Source organism: Betta splendens, chromosome 11, assembly GCF_900634795.4.
Source record: "Betta splendens chromosome 11, fBetSpl5.4, whole genome shotgun sequence".
NCBI lineage: Eukaryota > Metazoa > Chordata > Actinopteri > Anabantiformes > Osphronemidae > Betta > Betta splendens.
In genome coordinates, this window is record NC_040891.2 from 8,857,282 (window position 1) to 8,882,976 (window position 25,695).

The following is a 25,695-nucleotide window of genomic DNA, read 5'->3' on the forward strand; positions in this document are numbered from 1 at the left end:
CACAATAAAGTCACATTAATCCTTGTTGAACCTTAGTTTTAATTAGCTCTTAAAGGGATTAATGGGGAAACAGAACTTGAGTAAAATATCACTTCAGTAATAGAAGGATTAGTTGTGTTGGAAATTACTTGGTAAAGTACACGAGCAGCTCTTTGAAGACTGTCAGTGCAAAGCGTCTTGGAGGTTGATGTGATTTTGAGATGTTTCAATTCATAATATTACACACATTCAGCAGCCAAGGTGCGTGTTTGTAGTTCACCATGATCGCTGTTATAATTCATCATTTGATTAATTGTGCAAACATAGGAAATAAGAACTACTAAAGTTCAATGCTGAACTATTTGCAGGACAAATGCAGTGATTTCTGCATCTCTGCACATCTGTGCGCTGGACTAGATGGAAAGTGGAGATGAATTTATGCTCAATAATCAAAAGGGAGAAGGTTGCCAGATATTTTGACTGGTTTTCAGCGTTTGGTCAAAAATGTTCCTGAGAGCAGACACACAACAGAACGGACAGTTAAATGCATTTCGATTTGTCCACTGAGCATTTAAAGTAAAAAGAAAAGACAAGATGACAGTTTTACCCAATTAGGTTTTTTATTTGGAACAGAGTGGCAGATTAGTGACAGGGCCGTGGCGTGGAGGATCCACTTCCTCTCGCTCACTCAGCCAATGACAGAAACTCAGCCTTAAAAAAATGCAAATGTATAAAAACAGGAATGGGAACAGCAAACATAGAGTCGTGTAGCCTCCATTAGGCTCCACACACACACGGACACACACACACACACACACACACACACACACACACACACACACACACACACACACCCTCTCTTTCTTTTTCTCTCTGACACACGCGTCTTATTTGGCTACGCAGGCTTAAATGGGTACAAACACACGTTTACGCTTTGACACTCAATCTAGAAAAGACAGTACGTGTTAAGATCATTCCTGCCTGTGAAAAAGTGGCATGTTGTCTGTCCGTCTGTCCTGTGGCAGAGAGACAGACAGGCGTGCAGACAGACAGTGGAAAGACACAGTCAATGTGTGTGAAAGCCACTGTGAGGGACCAGCTGCCCCACATTCAGCAGTGAGCAGACTAAACACACACACACACACACACACACACACACACACACACACACACACACACACACACACACACACACACACACACACACACACACACACACACACAGGCTAGTCAGTGTACACAAGAGTCTGCCGTGAAATACCAAGGTGAAGCACACACACACACAAAGGTGGCGGATCTAGATGAGGCGTACACACACACACACACACACACAGACACACACAGATGAAGGGGCAGGCGATGTACACACTCAAAGAGTGGAAGAGATGTGTTACCTGTCTGTGGAAGAGCATGAGAAGAGCTGGAGTAGGTAAACACACACTCGACCACAGTACATTCCTCCTTCAACTCATCCCTCTGTCCTTTCAGACGCACACACACGCACACACACGTATAGTTTTGACTCATGCATTTTTGTTCTACAGTACTGAGTATAATAGAAGCTACTAGCCCAGTCACACTGGTGTGGTTATTGTTACAATCTCTTAGATAGAAGCACAGCCCTCCTGTCTCCTCACGCTGCCAGTCCTAAACCCGCTACCCTGCCCCCTCCCCACCATGGTCCCACAGGTTCAAGTTGACCCCGCAAACACAACCCCAAAGAGTGTTTTGTTTCCCACAAACAATGACCAGGATCACATGATTCCCACTGACACAGTGCATGTGTGGACGACACCATCGCAGCTCCCAGAGGCCCGTCCTCGAGCAGAGAGCCAGTGGTGGGAAGATAAAGAAAGCCAGACATGCAGGTGGGCTGGGCGACAGTGCATGATGCCATGACTGGAGGCGCAGTTGTGCTTTTACACAAACAGACCCAATTCCAAACCAACAACCGGCGACTAATCAAGAACATGGAGGATCTGACGCGTGCCACAGGTGGCGACTATCACAATGACAAAGATGGAGGGTGAACAGGTTGAATGATATGATTTATAATAGATTTAAAGTGAGTGAGGTGTGTGTGTATGTGTGTGCGCGTGTGTGTATGCGTGTGTGTGTGCATTTGGTTGACGAGAGCACAGCTCATCTAAAGTGATGACAGATGTGATGAATAAAAACTCTTCATGATCATGCAGATGGTTAGTGATGCCAGAAAGGATACACTGATATTTACATATATTTTTAAACTGCTAAATACACATCCTCCTGTTTAAGCATTATTATCATTATTATTATCATTATGGTATTATTATTATTTTTCACCATCCAGCCCAAAACATTGATATATTATTGATTATTATTACTATCGTAACTAGTCTTTGTACAGCTTAGAGGAGCAGACGGGCCGTCGGCGAGGCCTGACGCCACCGGCCCATTTCCCACAGACGCTCCTCAGCGCGGTGGAACACGCCGAGGGTGAGCACCGGGTTCTGGTCGGCGAGCACAGAGGACGAGGTCAGAGCCACCTTCAAGCCCCGACAGCATTTGTGTATGCATGACCGTGTGTGTGTGTGTGTGTGTGTGTGTGTGTGTGTGTGTGTGTGTGTGTGTGTGTGTGTGTGTGTGTGTGTGTGTGTGAGTCATTGAGCACCAAAAGGGTGGAAGGCACAAAAGAGACCTTTCCTCTCACCTTTGACCCCGGGCTCTGTGCGGCCAGCCAGACGCTCTGTGTGTTTTATGGGGGGGCATGAGGTGCAGAGTTGGGCCCACTGCTCTTTTTCTTTTGTCTCACTCAGCTGCTCCACCCTCTTCTCACTCTTTTTAGCCTTTTCAATTGCTCCATAAAAACAGAAGAGGATTTTTTTTTTTGTGCTGGAAAACGCGAGTTGACGAACTCGCGCGTCTCGTTGGGTTTCTTTTTTTAGTTTTTTTTTTTACAAAATAATCATATCATTACATACAGAACAAGAGAATCTGTAGAATATTAATAACAACATTTACTTTAAAAACATCTTGTGTGTATGTGTTATTTTTTCAGAATATATTTGGTTTTTTTTTCTTTTTTTGTCCTCTTTTTTTTTTCCCTAGTTTTCATCGAAAAGAAAGTTCAGAGTCCGCAGAGGAAAGAAAGGAGCTCCCGAGTGTTTCGGAGACAAGAGGAGAGGCGAGCAGATGAGGGGGCCGGTGACGAAGAACATGGGGAGGACGACGGGACGGGGGCTCAGAGTGTCTTTCTCCCTTCTCTCGCTCGCGCCTGCTCCCGCCCCCTGCGCGCGGCGCGTCCGTCCGGCGCCGAGCGTTTATGCATAAAACTCCTCCTGCTTGTCGGGCTTCTGGTAGGTGACGGTGGCCTGCTTGGGCTCCTCCAGCGTGTAGCTGCCCTCGTCCTTCTTCTTCATCCGGTACACGAGCAGCATCACCAGGAAGGCGGCGAACAGGGCGCCCACCACGCCGCCCACGATCACAGCTGGAGCGAGCGAGCGAGAGAGAGAGAGAGAGAGAGAGAGAGAGCGTGTGAGGGAGTGTTTCCGCGGCGCCGACGCACAAAAATACCTACAAACAAGTGCTACGACACGTCACTCGCTGGTACATCCTGCAACAGACAACATCACTACAAACACATGCTGCTGTAAACGCTCCCAGGCTGAGAGCGCAGCAGCGCTAGCACCACATCACTAGCAGCTAGCTGCCAAGCGCGGACAGATGAGGCTACGCCGTAACATGCATTCTGTCCTACAACCTGCGGCGCGGCGCTAATTGGTATCGATGCCGACACCAGAGGACAAAGCCACGCTTTCCTACGGTGTTTGCTTTTTCCACTCCCACTTCTGATCTTCTAAGTGGCCCTTAAGATACTAAGAGTACGTGACTACGTGACAGGGCTCTACCACACAGTCTAAACCGAAGTCCGGCGACTCCTGCCCTTTACCGATGACCAGGAAGTCAGCGAAAACCACCGCCAGCAGGCCGCCAATCAGAACAGCTGAGGGAGAGACAAAGAGCCGGTCAGGGATCAGAGGAGGGGGCTCTCCAGGAGAAATTGGATTTACCCAGAGGGGAAATGATGGGAGGGGGGGTCTAACCCCAGAAGAGGATTGCAGGGTCTCAATGGGTCAAACGGGGCTAAGTTCTCTTATGGTGATTAATTGGCACTGCATGGACGTGAGTCTAAGAGGAAATTACCGAGAGGTTTGTTTGACAGCGAGGCAGAATACGTGGGAGTCAGACAAGCAGCGAGACTACAGACCTATCAGGACCTCCTTTCTCTCCAGGATGTTCTTCTGGGGCAGCTGGGCAGCGGAGCTCCCCCCGTCCACCGTGTTGCCCATCAGATCAGCATCGCCGCCCTCTCGACTGTTATCCCGATTCAGGCCGTTGCGGCGGTCCTCGCTGATCTCGAAGTCCCCGCTGGGCCCCGCGGCGCCCACCTCGTTGTTGCTCTCCTGCGACGGCGAAGGAGGAAAAGTGAGACCGACCACAGGAAACGTACACTCGCATTCGTTCCGGGGCACGCGCTCGGCCCGGAGAAAATGGGCCTCTGTGGGTTCTGGGGGCTGAAAGTTTTAAATGGTCCAAGAAATATTGGAAAAGCAGACATCTATAGGCTTCGTGTTTGAATACAGAACCCCTACACATAAACAGAAGGAGAAGCTTCGAGCTGTAAATATTTAAACTTTGCAAGTTCAAGTGGAGGTAGAGCAGAGCTGAGCTCAACAGACATTCATCTATTAGTACAAGTATTGAAAAAGTCAGCAAGTGCATCCATAATTAGACGCTATTTATTTTCAGATCAGAAAGTTCCTTACTTATTTATTTAAACATTAAAAAGTTAAGACAATCAATACTGTAGACTTTTCTTACAGCCAATATGTCCAGCAATAAATTACTGTCCAGCAACTGCTGAAAAGACCCAAATGATGCACAGGATCCGTGGGAGGCGGCGCTCGGTCGTACCTGAGTGGTGGCGGGCGGCTGGGGGCGGCTCCTCTCCGTCGGCGCGGCCGTGGTGGTGGTCATGAAGTCCCGGGGCCTGAAGGGCAGCCTGGCCCGGCCCGTGGCGGCGCGGGTGGGGCTGGTGGTGGTGGTGGGGGGGGCGCTGGTGGCCTCCGGCGTGCTCTCCTCCTCCGTGGTGGAGTCCACGTCGAACTCTGGGGCGACGGCGGTGGGCTCGGGCGACAGGTACACGTCGTCCTCGTCCTCCGCCGCCGAGGCGCCGGCGCCGGGCCGGGAGGGCGCCGCGCTGCCCACGGGCCGGGTCGCCGGCCTGGCGGTCGCCGCGGGGGTCGACCCCGGGGCCGCGGTGGTCTGGGCGGCGGCCCGGATCCGCTCCAGCTCCCTCTCTCTCTCCAGCTCGCGCTCCCGCTGCCGCTCTCTCTCTTTCTCTCGCTCTCTCTCCCGCTCCCTCTCTCGCTCCCGCTCCCTCTCCCTCTGCCTCTCTCGCTCCATCTCTCTGTCGCGCTCCCTCTCGCGCTCCCTCTCCAGCTGTTTCTCCCTCTCCATCTCCTGCTCTCGCTCCGCCTCCCTCTGCCTCTCCTGCTCCCTCTCCTTGTCCTTCTCCAGCTCTCTCTCCCAGAAGGCGCCGCTCACTTCGTCGGCCTCGGTGGGCGGCGGGCTGGCGGCCAGGTCCTCGGGGCTGGGGCTGGGCTCGGCCGCAGGTGAGGCGGAGGGGGCGGGGCTTGTAGCCTGCGTGGTGGAGAGCAGGAGCGGCTCCTCTGTGGTGAAGGTCACGCGCACTGATGTCGGCCTCACGCCGACCTCAGGGACTAAAAAAGAGGGGGCGGGGGGAGAAATGGCACATTAAAATGGCACACATCACACATGGATGAAATCTGCGGACTGCTCCTTTAAGAAAACTTTAAGAAACCACCAACTTTTCCTGCCAGCTCCCAAATGTCAGCACGCGCCGCGACACACAAACATGTTTGTTTTGTCAAACGAAGGGGTGATTTCATTGACGACTCCGCCGCCGCAATCAGAGGCACAATCAAAACGCCATCCGCCGCTCATTTCGCCGTCGGAGACGAGACAGGGGGAAATATGCAAATGAGCGCGACTACGGCGAACTGCGAGCGGCGGAGCAGAAGGCGGCCGAGCGCCGGCTCGACCGCCTGTGACGGCGCTGTCTGTCCGCCGGCGGAGCAGATGTTGACAGATGTTTTGCTGTTACCTGACTGAAACGCGGCGGGGGGGGGTTCCTCTTGTCTCTTTTTGGAAAATGGCCTTAAAATTCTGGTGTGGACGCGTGTCAGCCTTGCACGGTGTGGGCATAGTCTTAAAGCTGAATAGAGATGAAAGGAGAAGAAAGGAGCAGAGAAGAAAGGCAAGGGGGCGACTGTGCTGACTGATTATTTTTCTTCTTCTTAAATCTCATAATAGTATTATACCACCTTTCATTTTGTAATAGCAGCGAATCTCCCTGGGTTGAAAGGAAAACAAATCGAATTTATGGGCACAAAGGCATGAAAGCTGACAGAGGAGCTGGAGAGGACATTGAAATATGGACTCGAACAATGCGGCTTCTGTTAAACACATCAGACGCCGCGGAATGAGCCGCTCTGAAGGCGCAGCGGCACAAACTGCGCGTCCGAAAACGAGCCCCTTCTCTGGAAACGGGCTCAGTATCAAGGTTTGAGATAAAACAATTTGCCGGGTCTGGAGCGCGGGGGTGCCGCCGCTGCACTGTCCTGCCCCGGAATGTAATTTATTTGCAGAACTCGGACCGAGGGCGGCCCTCGGTGAGTCACGCCTAATGAGACGAGCCCGGGTTGGAGAAACAAGCGGGTCTGAGTTGCACCGTGACCCGCGGTGAGCAGGTAAATCCGCCCGGCTCACTCAAGAGGCACACAACTGCTGGCGGGCACGCGATCGGCTAATTTGTGTGGACCGTAATCTGATTAGAGCAAATGAGATCTGGGAGAATCAGGCCTGGTTTACTTGCTTTGTTTGCAAGGATGTGTCCGTGTTTAAAGGCCTTTTTTTGTTGTTGTTTTTTTTACATGGTATTTGACTTGTGGGGGCGGTGGGTGCACGGTGGCCATGTGTGCAGCTCCTGAATAGGGCGACCATCACTGGAGGACAGGGGAGGGAGGAGGAGGAGGGGGGGGGGGGGGTCCATCAGGGTCAGCAGATTGAAACCCAGCAGCTGTCGCGTTTGAAAGAAGCAGGGCGTGAGTGTGTAACCTCACACACACACACACACACACACTTACATCCTGAGCCGGAGCCGGAGTAGAGGTCCTCGTCGTCGTAGAACTCGTCTCTCGTTGAACCTTCGTCATCGATGGACGGCGACCACGTCTGTCCCTGTTAGAAATGGAGGCGGGGGGACAGATTAGAGCTGTTCATCATGAATCACTGAGCCGCTTGTCATCACATTTGAAAGAGAAACCACTTTAGCAGATTACAGGCGCACGCGCACGCACACACACACACACACACACACACACACACACACACACACACACACACACACACACACACACACACACACACACACACACACACACACACACACACACACACACACACACACACACACACACACAGGAGGTGCAGGCAGCTTTGTGGTGGACACAGTAACATCTGTCCGTCTGTGGCTCTGTGGAGGAGCAGAGTTGATGAGTTGGTCTAAAGCCGGGGTTTTGGCAGCGGGACATCAAAGCCTTAAAGGAGAGAGGGGGTTTCATTTAGTCCCCGCCGATGTGTCAGTTACAAGTGATGCTCAGACTGTAAAGCAGCACAGCAAAGGAAGCCAGTTACCTTTGAACTCAGGCTACAGATTTATAATATACGGACGCGTACTTTTTAATCTCAATTTAAATGTCGGCTCTGGAAAATAAGTAAATACACAGACTTTCCCTTTACAGTCTTGAAGCACAGATGTGGTTGAATAGTTTTAAACAAACAAACACCATGAAGCCCACAGCAACTCGTCACGAATGAGAGGCTGTTCATTGCGTCTCCTCCGTCTGCATCTGTTTCTATGAACGCTGTGCAAAGCTAACGCTGCAGCCAATGCACATTACTGTGGGGAAATGGTCTGTTCTGAAGAGCCCGGTAAAACGAGAGGCCTCCGTCGGCCTCAGAGGAGAGACGAGCACGGACGACCTCGAGGCCATTGGAGACGTGATGACCGCTCGCCTCGCGTTCAGGGGCTCTTCCCATCACACGGGCTCAGCTAATGCTGCTATCGAATGCGCGCACTCAAAGAGACGCTGCAAAGTGCAGAGCAAAGATTCATTTCCAGCGACACAAGGAGCCGCTTTAACAAATCAAAGCCTGGAAAATGGAACGAAAATTTAATTGTACGTGTACAACTACACTCAAGCATTTGAAGCCTTTGCAGGTACTTCAATTAGACATATTAAATTACTTTCTTCAAATATATGAACGTGCACACAGTATCCAGCACACTCTTATTATCATCTTATTATGTGCACAGTGTCAGTAACAATTACATATTATTATAATGTATAATGCGTCTATGTTAGACCCACTTCTGTGCTGACTGAACACACCCGATCCAGGGACGACCCAGCGGGACCTCGAGGCCTGATGTCTCAATTTGAGAAGAGACACATTTCAGCCACAAGGACCCAGAAAGGACATGATATGAGCCAATCAAGTTGATTTGGTCGACCTACCACTAATCTGCACAGCTCCACATCCAGCAGACACAGGTCATCGCTCTTCACTTACATATTTCATATTTCTGCTCACCTAATAGGAGCATCAGCTCCCTCTTCTATCTGCACCGGCTCGATCCCGTTAAGGAAATAAAACCCAGCTAGGCGTTAATCGTCTCTGCCTTTTAACACTGGACTGGTACTGTTCTATGGCTCCATCGCGGCCGCTTCACTGAGCACAGCTGCCTGGAAGCGCCACCGATGACCGTGAACCAGAAAAGTGAAGCTGTGCTAGAAAACCCAAGCACTTGAGCCGAGTGACAGTCTGCTGAGGCTTCAACCCGATGAGGAAATTATAATGTGTTCATTTTTACATCACATGAGGTAAGCGGACTGCGGCTCCTTCATGTTCACTAGATTCAGCTCAACACACAGTGCAGAAAGCCCCGGTTTTTGCTGCAGGTATTGGAAAAACGTCAGTCCACTGCTGGAAATGTGACCAAAACAAGCCAATCTCCTCCGCGATCTTAAACCCGTCCCGGGGCCCTGCAGTGCTCTGCCTTTGATAGCCGGCGCGATGCTAATTGTACGTGCAGAGAGGCAGAAGCTCCTCCCCGGCTCCAGACAGAGGAAACCCGATGCCCTTAAAAGCCAATAAAAGCATAATGGAATCTAGAAACCCGAGCATCGCAGTCCATCACGTCTCCGCATGAGGTGGAGCTGAAACGCTATATGTACCTCAGGAAAAAGGGATTGACTCCAAGCAGCTTGGAGCCTTGACACATGGCGGATAGGGGCTTGAAAAGGTGGCAGGCTGAGAGTGTGTGTGTGTGTGTGTGTGTGTGTGTGTGTGTGTGTGTGTGTGTGTGTGTGTGTGTGTGTGTGTGTGTGCGTGCTGGTGACCTCGGACCCTGAAGGTGCCGAGCGCTCCTAAAAAGACATCCCAGTGTGAGCATGGTGCAAATGTGAGTGTGCTGTATTCCAAGGATCCGTTTTACAATGAAGGCCGTTGCTATGGGCAACCTTTGCCTTTCACAGAAATTCCCATGTCCCAGTGAGAAGCTACCAGCCTCTCTCACAAACACGCACACACACACACACACACACTTGTACACGCACATAAGAATTCTACATGAGCTCAAGGGTTACGCAACATCAAATAAACAACCTAAAAAACATCACCGAGACAGTCTGCCCCCCTGCATCTTTCCTCCCCCCCGCCTCGCTTCGCCTCCCCCCTCTGGGTACACACGCTGCACGCTAGTATATCCCCATCCTCGCCCCTTTCCCTTTCATCTACTCCCCTCCTTATCTCCGGGCTAGCCACCTAAATTCTGCGTGTCTCCGAAAAAACACACACGGGCGCTTAAATAAACACACGCCCCATCCCCAAGGCGGCTCCTGAGCTCCTGAGCTCACCCCAGGGGCCCCGCTGCAAGTCTGTGGCTCACAACAACCTCCAGGACACAGTCTCTGCACAGACGAGTCTGGATTTTTAGTTGTGTGTGTGTGTGTGTGTGTGTGTTGTCTATGTTTATGCCAAGCTTTAACCGTAATGTGCAATTGGCCACTGCCTCGACACGCCTGATTTATAAGTCAATATTATATGTGCAAATTCACAGCATGGCGGGCAGCAGTGCGTCACTGTGTGTGATTACCCCTTGTGTGTATAATCACAGGGTTTGTTTGCGGTGCGCGTGCGCATGCGCACACGCGGGGCCCCTCGGACCGATCCCCGCGCGCCTTACGCGGCTCCCGGGGTGAACGCGGTCGCGCCAGCTTCTTCGGGAGCTATAAACAGCTGCACTCGAACTCACCGCAGCGCGACGCAAACGAGCGCTCCCCCACCGCACGCGCAACCCGCGGCCGAAATCATCCGCGCGCTGCCCTCGATTTCCCGCCACCACTGCATTTTGTTCCCATTCCTTCTAGAAGGAGAGCGTGAGATGACAGCCGTGCTCCGCGGCATCTGGGGAGTGAATGCAGCGCTGGGCTCTGGCACGGCATGAAGGAGTGCCATTGTGAGACGTGCGGTGGCAGCTGGAATATATAATTATCTATACTTGTGTACAAAGAGACGGGGAAAACACACGGCGGAGGGACAAACCGGCGGCTGGAGCGGCGGTTTGGGCCGATGTGACAGAGCAAACACAGGTGTGTCGTCTGAGCGGTGGGTCATTAGCGGTGACTCAGGTAGAAACCTGATCTGAGGTCAACGCCGCTGCAGTTCACACAATGCCGCCGCTTCACAGGAGGCGACTTGCTCCACGTTTCTTTTATCTTATTTTTTTTATTTAGGATCACACCTCACGCCTGCGAGATTACCAGCGCGAAAGAGAAGGTCACGTGACCATTATCGGGCTGGACGTGGGCGAGATAATTACCGTGTGCGCGCGCGTGTGCAACCAATCCAGGGCTCGCACGCGCTAACTGGGCTAAACCCGGGGTCGTGGAACATAACTCGTCAGTCCTGTGTGATCTTTTCCGCGTTTTCTTGGCTGATCTCGTCCCGTTCTGCTCAGCTCGGAGATCTCCTCCAGGCTAGCAGGGCAGATAGAGAGGCTCATTGTGATTGACTTCAAATGCATTCCTCAGTAACTTGAGAGGCTGCGGCTTCTGCTGCACAATGCCTGGCGCACACACACACACACACACACACACACACACACACACACACACACACACACACACACACACACACACACACACACACACACACACACACACACACACACACACACACACACACGTGTACTAACAAAGACTTTTTAGCTCCTGATACAGCAGATAAATGCTCCTCTGCTTTGGAGGAATAATGGTTAATTGTGCTTTTTAATACGCGCGATCTTATCAAAGTGAATTTTTTCGCTTGCTGCTGAAGCTCCGAGTTCTCAAGCTGTGAAGAACGATTTGAATACTCCCTCCGTGTTCTGGCACCATCTGTGCGTCCTACTACTGCGTCCGTCCCTCCATTTACTGCATCCACGGGGCCGAGCTATGCTATAAAAGTCCCTCCGTGTTCATTTGGAGGGGGATTCTTTGGGCCGAAGCCTGATTTAAAGGCAGCAGAGTCTAACCTTCATCTGACTATCTTCTTTTTTTCTTCTGGCTATCTTTAAGTAATCGTTACATCTCACTCAAAGTCATTTTTCCAGCTAATCCCCCGTTCTCCGTTTGTGTTTTAGAGGGATGTGGGAGGCAGCGGAGCAGCAGGAGGAGGCGGCGTGTGTTTGAACTCCAAATAGCAGCACGTCTTTGGAAATGCATGGATTTTCCCCAGCAGACGTCAAATAAGGGCCATGTTTAACACAGTGCCGTCATATATGTGTTATAGCCAAATGCTCATCACGTCTGCTTCCGCTGACTCGCCTCCGGTTCTGTGTGTGTGTGTGTGTGTGTGTGTGTGTGTGTGTGTGTGGAGCTCAGATCAGCATCTCCACGCGAGCGGTGCCGAATCAGCCAATCACACGCCCGCGATTGTTGCGCTGAACGTCCTGAGCCTCCGTGTGGGTGATCGTGACTGAATTGCCGGATGTCGAGGCCGTCAGCCGGGCCCTCGAACGCAGCACGACAGTTATGGCTAAAACACAATAATCGGCCGGCGGAGCCGCGAGGCCCACACCGGCCCCGCGCGGAGGTGAAGCGGTCTTTATGGGCCGCGCTTCCAGCCTCCCTGCAGTTTAATTCACTGTAGGTGTTGAGCCCACGCTTCATAAAGTAGCTGCTGATTCACGGCCGTCTGCTGCTCTCCGCGGCGGCCTGACCCGCGCTGATAAGAGGCGTGAGTGCGAGGGGGGTCGCACCGGTTGACACGCGCCCCCCCTCGCGCTCACGGGGGAAACGCTGCGGCCCGTTTGCTGCTCCACGAGCGTCTCCTCCTGTCGGCACCGTCCTCTGATCTCCCTCCATCCACTGCTTTTCCGCCTCGACTCACTCCTCTTTTCACCAGCTGGGCGGGTCGTTAGCCCGAACGCTAACGCACTTAAAGCCGGACAAGGAGCCCTAGAGGCAGTGTGTGTGTGTGTGTGTGTGTGTGTGTGTGTGTGTGTGTGTGTGTGTGTGTGTGTGTGTGTGAGAGTGGGTTACCAGGTGACGGCCTGGTTTCGGACACCTGCCACCTTCATCTGGGATTAGCACAGAAAGAGAGAGAGACACACACACACACACACACACACACACACACACACACACACACACACACACACACACACACACACACACACACACACACACACACACACACACACACACACACACACAGGGATGACAGGACGATATGTGGTAGCGCTGACGTCAGGTCAGAGCAGCTAAATAGCTTCACGCTGCCGAGGAGACAGTCTGACAAAACCTTTTCAGTAAACTGCGGTGGCTTAAATCCTAAATAACACTCCCGCAGTCACACACTTGATGAGCCAATTAGCCCCTGGGCAAGAAAAATAATGTGCATTCCAATTCAGGCTTCTTATGCAAAATGTAGCTGGTTTAGACCATTACACAATATATGGCAGGATGCAAAAATATTACAGCCATGCTGTGAAGCTGTAGAGAAACTGACAGAGCATTCCAAATAATCATATACTAATACTTAAGATCTGGATGCTTGGTTTAAACTGCCACAGGTTTCAAACAGACTCTTCCTGGGGGCCTCTGTCCACTCAGGCCCCTGGGCCCCGTTAGGAATCCTTCTACAGCCCTCCAGCTCATTGCCAGTGTTGTAACGTAGGCATGAACTCATCACATCAGCCGATTTCCCCCAACTATATTCATAACACACATATTTACTGCCACGGCTCTAATGCCTGCAATAAATGTGTCCTCCTGCCAAATAATCACTATCCTCCGGCCTGTTTTTCTGCAGGAAGCCGAGTAAAAAAGGCTCCAGATTTTTAAAGTGAAATTATCACTTAGTGTCAAGAGATTCTTTGCAGCAGCAGCTGCGGCGGGGGGTCATGAGAGGGCGTCACTTTGTGTTCGCAAGACGAAGCCCGCTGAGCAATTTTACACTGATTAGCCGCTTAAAATACAGCAAGTGGATGTGGATGCTTTGGATAAGAATCAGACTATGTGGGGATTAATGGGAACGCAAGTTAAATGTCACCGCTCACGCTAATTCCAAGTTGAAAGCAAAATTAGTATTTTTACTCGCGTGTTATTATTAAATATGCAATAACCTGAAACGGCCGCTAAACACGGCAAAGAGGCTCGCGGACGCGATTTAAAGCTGCAGCCGGCGCTGAGTGGGATGCTGGGAACGCTGATTTAGTCCCCTGCCAGACACGCTCCTGATCCCGGCCCGCGTGTTTGTCTCAGCTTCTTCACACGCGAGTACTCCCTGCGACCGGCGAGCGCGAACCACCGAGCGGAGACTGTAAACACGTTCCCACAACAGCCAGGGAGCGACTCGAACGCCGTTTCCACACTATTTTTAGTCCCCCTCCGCTGATCGGATTCCTGATAGCGCCGCTGATTCACATCGCAGCCGCGTTTGGCTGTATTAACCCCACCACACACACAAACGCACACACACACACACACACAACCTGTGGGAGAATGGCATTACAGCGGCGCTCGGCTGTTATTCCAGCCCTCGAGCAGCGCCAAAACCACAGCCGAAGAGCATCTCGCGCTAATACGGCCTCTCTAATATTATCTTTCTCCTCTGTATTATAAGGGCGAAGATGATCCCAGTGATGAATGTCCTCGCGGAAAGTCAGGCTTTTGCTAAATATGGTATATGGTGCAGTGGTCAGGGCTGCAGGGACACAGCAGGTGCACGCTGGAGGAAAGAAGCAGCGGCGGAGTCGCTGGGAGCCAATTTGAATCCACTTTCATGCAACGCAGTCCGTCGATGTTTGTCTTAATTATCTGTATCAAAACAACAGACGCCAATCCAGTTATGGCACCGTTCATATCATTAGCTTTATGGCTAGAAGGACGATTAATCTTCATTCGGGGACGTCCCTCTTTCATACAATGGATTATAGACGTCCTCGAATCGAGAAACCGAAGCTTACTTTAAATTAATCACCCAGCAATAATATAATGCAATCATGTCTCCCATCATTGGTCCTTTCAATCAGAGGCTTCGACCCGGTTTCCCGACAGCGCATCCTGGCCCCTCCCCTTTTTGGCTTTATTCATTTCTGTTCAATTCAATTAAGTTTATTTCTATAGCTGCAGATTACACTAGGAAACACTAGGTGATTATGGAGGTCATCTGCCTTGATCGGTTGGAGGCAAACAAGAGTGCACCTACAGTGATTTCAGCATTTTCAACAGCAGATTTGTTTTAAATAATAAGGCACAGAACCAGGCTGAGACGCGCTTAAAAGAGCGGGTTCGGCTGCAGCACATCCAGCTGTGGTGCAGGCGCTTTGGTGGTGCTGTAAAAAGAATAACAGCATTTTACTAAAACTCTATTTTCTCTTCCTTCAACCCGTAATTTAAAATGGACAAAGAAATACAACGTCATAGAAACGTCAGCTCACCAAAAATTAATCTTCCGCCGTGGCAATGAACCCGCTCTCGCTCTGCGCTCTGGTTCTCGAGGGCCGAGCGAGTTTAACCTTTAATATCTCACTTTCTCCAATAAAAGAGAGCAGCTGACGGGGGAAGTTGCCCCAGACTCAGCAGAGGTCGCATGACTGTGTAGTGACACATCAGCAGGCTCGAAACAGTGTAATGGACTGGAGCTGTGAGGCCACACACACACACACACACACACACACACACACACACACACACACACACACACACACACACACACACACACACACACACACACACACACACACACACACACACACACACACACACACACACACACACACACACACACACACACACACACACACACACACACACACACACACACAGATCCACTCAGCTCTCGGGTGAGTACAGGGGCAGCTTTAAGGGAGGAGGGGTGATACAGACACCGAGAGGCACAGTGATGTATATCTGAGTGTAGGTCCCAGCTGTTACACTAATCTGACAATCCAACAGGATTAAAGACCACATCTCAGGACCGGCACCCACACACACAAACACAATGCTGCTCTGCGTGGATTCCTCCTCCATTATATATGACCTTATGAAACATGCATCTCCGAGTGAGAGAGTGTGTCACACTCCTGCTGCCAGAAATGCCTTGAGATTCTGAGATTCTGACACAACTGCTGCTCCCACACTCAATAATACGCCGCCGTATATTTGTGGGCCCATGACTGGGGCGAGCGTGATGCATTGATGTTTGCTGGGGGAAATGTTGCAGCGAGGAATGAATACTGCTGGTTGGCTGGTGTGTGTGTGTGTGATTACAGGCCGGCTCAATGGGCCTATTTCTGCAGGGCCAGTGGGAGGGCGTGGCGCCTGTGGCTGGAACTTTTCTCGCGTTTCTAAGGAACTTTTCAAAAGGGCCTCAGAAATGTGGCTGCTGGTAAGAGGAGGCGCCCCGCGGACCATGATGCCTTTGTGCAGCAGAGAGCGGATAACGGGGGCAGCCGGAATGCACCCAGAAACGCTGATCAATGGGCTCTTCTCAGTTCCCAATCGAACGTAACACGTGAAAACGAGGAGGAGCACCGTTCTGCTCATAAGCAGCGACGTGACTCACAACATCTGCGCGTGTGTGTGTAATTACGGCCTGTAATCAGGCTAATGACAGTCATACGACTATACAAGCAAGTAATGATGACGACGCGGAGGAGGATCAATGCGCAAAAGGCCGAGTTTCAGAGCGGAGGAAAGGACGACTGGCCAGAGATGGATGAGACCCAGAGGCGGAGAACTACACGGGAGTGTTTTTGTCATTGATGCAGGAGAGAAAAATCCAATCAGCCCTGTGTAACTCGCCCTGGAATGGAGAGACGTGTGTGTGTGTGTGTGTGTGTGTGTGTGTGTGTGTGTGTGTGTGTGTGCATCCCCAACCCATGACCTTGCCACACTTGGCTCGATCTGCTTCACAGGAACGTCGGCTGATCCCAGTCCCCCCCGGACGCAGGCGTCATGACCTCGCCGCCGCCACGCAGACGACCGATTCCCCCGTGAGCCGCAACGATCCCCGCTATCGAAGCGCTAATCGCGCTGGTTTTGAGACCCGGCGGCAAAGTGAGCGGCAGATAAGACGAGGGGCAGCGCTGGGCCTCCATTCTAATGGGCCACACACACACACACTCGATCGGATATTTATCACCAGATAATGGTCAGTTCGACCTAATCAGTGTCAGAAGACGCTCACGAGCTCCAACATGAGGAGCTCCGGCGTTTCCCTAAAGTGGGCGTGGCCACGAAGTGAGGGTCTGTTTGTTGGAAGCTCCCTCCGTGAATGGTCTCCCACCATTAGTCCCCGGCTCATTAATTAAGAGGTGGATTTAAGCAACTAACGGCTCGAGCGCGCAGATTAGCTCACCGCCGCTGGCTTTAACAATCAGCGGCCGCCGGCGCCTCGCTGACGCGGGCGGCGGCTGATTGAGGCCTGGGAGCGGTCGGCGTCGAACCCGCGGAGACGCGCCGCCGACGGACCGGACGCGAACCGGCCACGATATGATCTCGCTCCAACATCCCTCCGCTCTGTTCCCTCTCAGAGTAATCCCGGCCAGGTTGTCCCCTCCATTCAATCCGTCTCAGCCGCTCTAAGCTCTTTACAGGCCTCTGCTGGCTGCCAGCCCCTCTTCCTCCTCCTCCTCTTCCTCTTTTCCGCTAACAGGACACGCATCCACCTCCCTTTCATCTTTGTTATCGTCTCATCTCCACCTGAAGCCACTCCTTCCCATTCTTCCTCAATTTTCCAATGAGTCACTCGTACCTTCTCGCCGCTAGTACACATTAATAACATTCCACTCATCTGCTTTTTTCCCCCTCCTCACTTTTGTCTGTGATTGCTTCTGACCTCATTCCCCTTTCATTCGCTTCAAATCTCCTCTCCCTCTACTCCACACAATATCTAATCACTCTCAAATCACACCTTTGCTGCTTTGCTCAATTTTGGGGAGGGTTTCCCGTGTGTTAAGATAGGATTTATGCTCACCAATACCTGAGTCAAACAGTCTTTGCCAAGTTGGAAAAGGAGACACGTGGGAGAAACAGACCCAGAGAAAACAAGGGTAAACTGAAGGATCATGAATGATCTCTGACATTTCGGACCAAACATTATTTCAAGTTTTAGGTCTAGAAGCGATTACTGAGCCATTAGTGGATTCATCAGTGGGCAGGAAGTGTATCAGACAATGAGTGGAAACATGGGGAGACACGAGGAGCAAAGTTTCCAGGCTCCACCTCCTCTACAAACGCTTCCATTTGGGAAAATGTGTCAAATTGGTGCAACGTTCCGCTTATAGATCTTCTTTATTACAGCTCTGTCTGATCAGACGCCTGAAGTGGCCGTTTACACGGTCGGCTCTGGAAACGTGCCACTTCTTAATGCGTCAGTGTTCTCTGGTTTGTTTAATTGCTTGATCATGAAAATAATTGGCCAATTAATCATCTGACGAAAATAATAGTTTCATCCGCAAAGTAAACTATGAGCCAATTAAATAAAATGACACGACGCATTGTTGGTGATTGAGCTAATAATAAAATGTCAAAACAGGAATTCATGTCAAAAGCAGAGGCTCCTCCGTCAGGTCCTCGTCCTCCGGCTGCGTCTAATGTTCCAGCCTTATGTGACCCGTCAATTCATGGCATCACCAGGTGTCATAATACCGACGCTCTGGGCACAAGCAGGGAAACAATTATCACGTCTTACACACGCGCGCCGCTAAATAAACAATACGCACACTCTGGGTGTCAATCAGCCTTTCAGACCTGGGTCCCTGCTGGCGAAGATTAAGGCTAATCCACAACTGTTGGAATGAAAGATTAAGAATGAATCACCTGCTGCCGCAGAAACGTGCGCGCGTCTGAGCGTGCACGTTTGAAGGTGTTTGTAAAGAAATAAGTAAGGAGAGGCCCTATGGGAAAGAAAGCTGCTGCAACTGCCGAGAAATGTTGCAGAATCCCCGCCCTGTCAACCACACACGCACACACACACACAGCTCATTAGCGTCGGTGCCTCGTTCAAACTATGAGAGCCTTTGAAAGAGCCCTTTAAAGCACAGGGGTTCAAAGGTTTACCTGAGAGGCTACACACACACACACACACACACACACACACACACACACACACACACACACACACACACACACACACACACACACACACACACACACACACACACACACACACACACACACACACACACACACACACACACACACACACACACACACACACACCAGGTTTCAATGTCTGTATTTAATTGGATCGATGCTTTCCCTCATGGCCTGCCGATAATTGAGGGGACGTGAGTAACATGTAGGAAGCCTTTTGTTACTTAGTTCCTGTTTATTAAGACAGGCGGAGCGCGCGAGGAGACGTGGAGGAGCAGAGAGAGAGCGAGAGAGAACCGTCGCAGCAATGAGCTCCTGACCTCGTTCACTCCTCTGTCGGGGCGCTGGGCTAAATAATTCAAACGCACACACACACTGTCACATGCCCCTCGCACACAGTATTTCTCACTCCCGTTCGCACAGGCGCTGCTTTCCCACCGCCTGTGCCTCCGCGTGGCATGTAAACGCTGCCCTATAGGAGCCCCTGCACTCAGGACCCCCCCCCCCAGAAGCTCAGAGGCTTAAGGATCTATAAATACTCATTTCCTCTGTCCATCCTATAGCCCCCATGACCAATTAGGCACAAAAACACTCCACTTGTTCACATCAGTATGCAAACGAGCAGATCGCAGTCGCTGGGTGAATTTCAATGATAGTCGGATTAAAACCAATTTTTTTGTAATAAAGACAAAGCAGATGAGGTTCAACTTGATCTGTAAATAAAAACAAATAGCAAAAACTGACTAATGGGTGGCGACAACTACCCATTATCCAGCTTTGACTTGTGATGTTTCTCTGGAAAAAGATTCGGTAAAATTACAAATTGTACCATTATGCTACCAGCCAATGATATTTTGTTCATTAAATGTGTGCGTCTCTACCGAGGTCCGATCTGAGTCCCCACCGTCGCTCATTTCAAAGCAGCAGATAAAGAAGACTTCCCCAGTAGCAACTAGTCAACTAAACAGGTACCAAGCATTGATCTGCCTTGGTCAACACTCCACCACCACATCTAAAAAGGTCATTAACCAGCTAACATGATCATTTTATGTAGATCAATTATTTGAATCAAACTAGGTGAGAAAATATGACATGTCAAATCTAATATGTAGCATTTTGACTTTCTCAAGTACTCTCAGGTTTTAAAACCGACGTGCGTGTGAGTCATCATTTCGATTCTAGCTGTGCAGACGATAAGTTCCAACCCTTGATTGGTCCTAAATCGAGCCTGCAGGGTCCCAGAAAGCAAACAGACCAACAGATGGAGAGGGAGCCGGGGGCCGGGGTCAGACGGAGGCCAGCTTTACAGGGACAACGCTCCGGGTCCGGTCCGGTCCAGAGCGAGAGGCTGTTGCTGCCCAGAACTCGGCCCACTCGCATCAGCTGCCTGTTCAGAACCGCACATTCCACGGGTGCCGTGAGGCTGACGTTCGGTTTCAGCTCTGCAGGACCTTGTAAAACTGACTGCTTCCTCATTCTTTTCATGTGTACAGTTTTATTAAAAGGGATATAAATACACACAAATGAGTATTGAAAATATATATTGGCTTCACATGCCAGTAAACTACCCACACACACACACACACACACACACACACAGGTTTGTTCGTGGGACGGCGACGCTCTGTTTCTGGGGTTTTTATTTATAGTGAAAGATCTAACACAGACATCCCAGAATGCTTTGTGGTTTTAGGAGGCGGCACTACATTTATGCTCTCTTATTCAGAATCTGCACACACCGACACAAACACGCACTACTGTAAAGGAAGAACACAACTGCCAGCTATCCCCCGTCTGTCTCACGTCTGAGGCAGGTTTGGGGGGGGGGGGGGGGGTTCCTGACTGACTGTGGCGTCAGAAAATAGAGAATGAGATATAAAAGCTGTGAATGAGCGGCGCGGCAGAAGCGACAGGCGAAAGGGGGAGGAAAAAAAAATAAAAGAAACATAGACGACGCCGAATGAAAGGGGAGGCGATAGAGCTGTGACAGCGGCAGCCATGGTGGTTGTCATGGCGACGGCCGCGGAGAGCAGGTAGAGCACGGTCCCCTGGGAATGAGCAGCGCCCGCCCCCCTCCCCTCCTCACCCCGGTCTCGCCACATCCCTCCATCCGGGCCGCGCCGCCATCGCTCCGGCCTCTCCCTCCCTCCTCCCCCTCATCCTATTTTCTCCCCCTCCGCTCCGCGTCCCATCATCCTCACAACTTCCGTCCCTCCCTCCATCCCTGCTCCTCATCCCCTGTTGTCTAGCATCCCCATCTCACCATTACCCTAACCCTTTTTCCATCCTTCCCTCTCTCCGTTCCATTCCCTCCCCTGCTCGTTTCTCATTATCTTACGGTTGTACACACCTCCTTTTTTCCGTTCCTCTCCTCTCCTCCCTCCTTTCGTCTCTATATTCATCTAACCCCACTCTCCAGAGAATATGCATGTGAGTATGTCTGCGCAGTGCTGCCCAATTACTGCAAGGCAGACCGTGTGTGTGTGTGTGTGTGTGTGTGTGTGTGTGTGTGCGCGCAGCATCTGCAGCCCGTTCCCAGCTCGTTTTGACCTACCTAAACCACCCCCAGCGTTCTCCGTCTCCATCTGACTCACTGAATCAACAAAAACCGCTGCACACCAACGCGGCTGCTCGCCGGCGCCACGTGCGCGCGCGCATACGTGTGGATGCGCCGCGCACGCGCTCATCGGGAGTCCACACGCCAGCGTGCACCGCTGCATGAGTGCGGGTCGGGGCTTGTGTGCACCGCCGGTTGTGGCGAAGAGGAGGAGGGGGAGGAGAGGAGCATTAGCATAGTTTCTAACGGGAGACACGGCAGGAACACATTCCACGGAGAAAGTTCGCTGCTGGAAACGGGAGCAGGAATTCTCCCACCAGTGACCAGAGACCAACACCGCTGATACACAATATGAACATTACTTCCCAGACGAGCTAAGCTGCAATAATGACATTTGATAAACAGATATTAAATGTTCCCAGACAATAATCGCACACAATAAAACATTATTCTGGGGAAATTTGCTTTTCCAAGTCAATCTAAATTAAAGTTATGCCGTTAGTTGCAGCTTTTCCATCTCGTTATCATCCGGACGACTTTCATTAACGCATGTTCAAATTTCCTTATGCAAAACTCTCCTAGATTTGTCTGAAAGATTTTAGGAACCTCGCCAGGAAGCGGTTGTGAACGTACAATCACCGTAACGAGTGCGAACTCGTCCCAAACTTCCACCTGCGGTTAATGGAGTCGCCCCAATTAGAGGAGCTGCAGCACTGTGAGCCTGATTCAGGGAAATAATGGTGGAGACACAAAAGGCCGGCTCCTCCGGAGTCAGCAAAGTCACTTAGCAACAGAAATGTAGTTTGGTCGAAGCTGTGGGAAAATCCAGGTGGTCTGAGATGAGTCAGACCACTCAACAGTTTGGGTGAGCGCACACACACACACACACACACACACACACACACACACACACACACACACACACACACACACACACACACACACACACACACACACACACACACACACACACACACACACACACACCTCCATCCACTAGAAGGTGACCCCTAGGAGACTCCTGCACCTCCTCAGGAGTGTGATCTACCTGTCAGTGTGTGTGTGTGTAGACTTTGTCCCCCCATAAGCTCGACGAGGACCCACTTCCTGTGTCAAATTGCCTCTCGCATTCCACACGCTCCCTCAATCCGCCTCGCTCGGGCTATTTTCTCCTTCCTCGGCCCTCTATGGGGGGCTTTGTCTGCTGGGGGGGGGGGGCACAAAACGCCGATTCATTCCACGAGTCGAACATGATCCTCGGGAACACAATGCCTTCCGCCGCGCACGCACACACACACACACACACACACACACGCAGGCGGTGACGCGTGCACTTCGAGGAGCGAGGGCTGGTGAGAACAAGTTTCTGGCAGCGGACGTTCACTATTTTCGAGCCCACACTCCGGCAGATGGACGGCGAACGCGCTCACGAAGGCAGACGAGCGCACGCACACACGCATGCATGCACGCACAGCGGCTCTCTGCAGGACACAGCAGATGTCTGTGGGAGCACTGGTCTCCCGTGCAAAAAATACATTCACCCGGATGTGAAGTCACAACTTCAATAACAGGAAATACCCACACAGACACAACAGTGGGAACCACTCATCGCACACACACACACACACGCACTGGACTTGGGCCAAGAGGAATTTATAGACTCATGGCGTCAGCAACATGTGAGCGTGTGTGTTTAGGCGCCGACGTTACCTGTTGGAGCATCACCTGCATCCATCTATTGAGCCGCGTGTGCGTGTTCGTACGTGTCACTCCATCTGTGCACTTAAAGGCAGATTAGGTCACAGGAGGCCTTTTGGCCGAAGGCTGCAGGCGACTGACCCAGTAATAATCAGTGTCGTGCGTGTGTGCGGCATGGTGCCGATCCAGAACCGGGCTTTTTAGGTCTAGTTGATGTCACTGCGCTGAACATTGTGCACACTCACACGATACAGACATGTGGCTACAAGCATGAAAACGCAGCAACACAGCAGGTTACAGTCGTGGATGACTGTATGGGGGTTCTTTACTCATCGCTACAAAACAAGTACTGGTTGTACTGGTCCTAACGGGCGCTTGGAGGCAACGTGTCAGAGGCCTCGCAACAAATATTTAACTGTTGCTCCAAACAGACGGATCTGACTGAATAAAATTAGAATGAGATAAACACAACAGTGCAGTGGGATATGAAATACTATCAACTCGCTGCTGAGCTCCAGTAACGCACGCCAGGGGAATATAATAATACTCTATTATGTTTTTTTATTTAGATTCAAACGCAGATCTGCGTGGTAATTACTCCTGGTGCTCGCGCCCTCGTCCTGTAGCCTTCTCTTCCTCAAACGGCTCCCCCTCATCGGATAAATCTGGATTAATCAGTGGCGGAAGGTGTGGGCGTGCTATGGGGGGGGGGGCGTGAATCTCGGCGTGGATGGTTCCGGGAGAGGAAGTGTGTCGAGCGCGAGAGGAGGTGTGTGTTGGGGGGGGGGGGGCTCGCGCATTCCCAATCTGCTTCCCTCCTCGCGATTCCCGATGACATCATTCCATCCGAGCCTCCGTTCGCGCACCGGATCGCCGTTAACTTCCCCGTTACCCCACCCACTTTTCCCTGCCTCGCACACGCACTGCTGCACGCGCACGGCCCTGCGGTTATGACGGGAGGACGCCCCCCGGCCGGAGTCCGGCGGCGGGACGTTAAGACCGCGGCTGTTTGGCAATTAGAGGTTGGGGATCGGACATCTAATCATCCCTTCACACACACTCCTCCGGCGCGACTACCCGCTCATAAAGTCCTTAAGTCCCCCCCCCCCCAAAATTAACGGCAGGATGTGAGATGGAGACACAGACACCACAAACCGAGGCACCGCACAAAACCCGTAATTAGGCTCAATTAGAGATTATACGCTAATTACCGTCACACACACACACACACACACACACACACACCTCCTGACTCGACGGGACACGGGCCATAATACACGATATGAGACACAAAGACTGGTGTGTGTGTGTGTGTGTGTGTGTGTGTAAAAGCAGGGGGGCGTCGTGGTGCACGGGAGTCGCCAGCCCCCTTAAACGCGACTCACGGACAAGCAGCGAGCGCTGATATGTAGGTCGAGTGGAGGATTTCCTACCGATCACCGAACATCACTGTCTCGTTAACGATAGCGCGGCGCACCCACGCACGCACGCACACACGCATCCACGCACACGTGCGCGCAGCCACTAAAAGAATATGCCCCGGCTCCCGTGCGCACCGCAGCTCCCCCGTTAACAAAGGATGCGAGGCGCGTGCTTACCGTGGCAACGTGAGCAAGCAGCGCCGCGAGCGCCAACAGCCAAGGCAGCTTCATGGTCGCGGTGCGAAGGCACAGCCTCCCGGTGCCGCCGCCGCCTTCACGGGGTTCGGGGAGGAGGCAGGGGGGAACAAAAGCTGCCGCTGCCGCTCTCGGCGTCTCGGTAGTCTGTCCAACTTCAGAGCGCGCGGCCCGTGCGCGCGACCATCCGTCCTTTAAGTCGGGCTTTTTAATCCACGGTTTTTTTTTTCACGCGCCGCCGGTCCCGGTGTCCGGTAACGCGATGAGGTGCTGTGCCGAACGTTTCCTCCTTCTTCTCTGTTCCTCTGAGTTTTAGTCCCCGAGACCTGATAGATTTACTACCGGGAGACGCCAGATCTCGTCCCCCTCTCTCTTTCTCTCCCCGCGCGCGCTCTCTCTCTCTCTCTCTCTCTCGCTCGCTCGCTCGCTCTCCTCCCCCTCTCCGTCGAGGGCAGGATGTTCCGTATGGCGACGCTGCTTGGCCTGGGAGTCTGGCAGGAGGAGGGGTGTGTGCGTTAGAGAGAGGTGGGGGGGGGGTCTCCACGAGCAAAGGCTAGGATGCCCCCTGCAGCTCGCTCAGGCACCCGCGCCCCCCAACACGCGCTCCGTCTGACACATGCACGCGGCAGCCCGCTCCGCGCCCCGCAGGGCGGTGATGTCCGCTCCCAGCGTGAGCCTTTTGTCATGCGTCAGGTGCGCCGCCATTATTCAGCCCACACCTTTGCCGGCCAGCTCCGGTGCCGCGCAGCGATTGGCTGAGGCGCGATCACACCTGTGTGTCTGCGCATTATGAATATTCATGCGCTTCTGGCTCCGCAGCCTAATTGTGTCGCGTAGCAACGGCGCAGTTTGGACGTTGCTTAACAGTTAGTGCTAAAAAGACACGGGTAAGCAATAGCAATGAGTGTTAAATACGCAGTCAAATTAAAACTGAAATCTACAAGCACGTTACATTAATTCGTTTTCACGAGCAAACTCAGCAAATGGAAAACCACAACAATCCAAGTCTTATACATGAAAAGTAAAAGTAAAAGTTTAGATTTTGTGAGCAGATGTATTTGCAAACTGGATT

General features: G+C 51.8%; 1 protein-coding gene across 1 annotated transcript; it reads right to left on the bottom strand.

The window, feature by feature from the left end:
• Nucleotides 1-576: 576 nt before the first annotated feature.
• On the bottom strand, nucleotides 577-25,321 carry sdc3 (syndecan 3). The gene is made up of 5 exons (XM_029167248.3): nucleotides 24,606-25,321; nucleotides 7,188-7,281; nucleotides 4,933-5,741; nucleotides 4,226-4,421; nucleotides 577-3,445 (listed from the first exon to the last, which is right to left on the bottom strand). Exons 1-5 carry the CDS (start codon nucleotides 24,657-24,659, stop codon nucleotides 3,279-3,281), a joined length of 1,320 nt encoding a protein of 439 aa, XP_029023081.1. The 5' UTR covers nucleotides 24,660-25,321; the 3' UTR covers nucleotides 577-3,278.
• Between the last annotated feature and the right edge of the window lie 374 nt (nucleotides 25,322-25,695).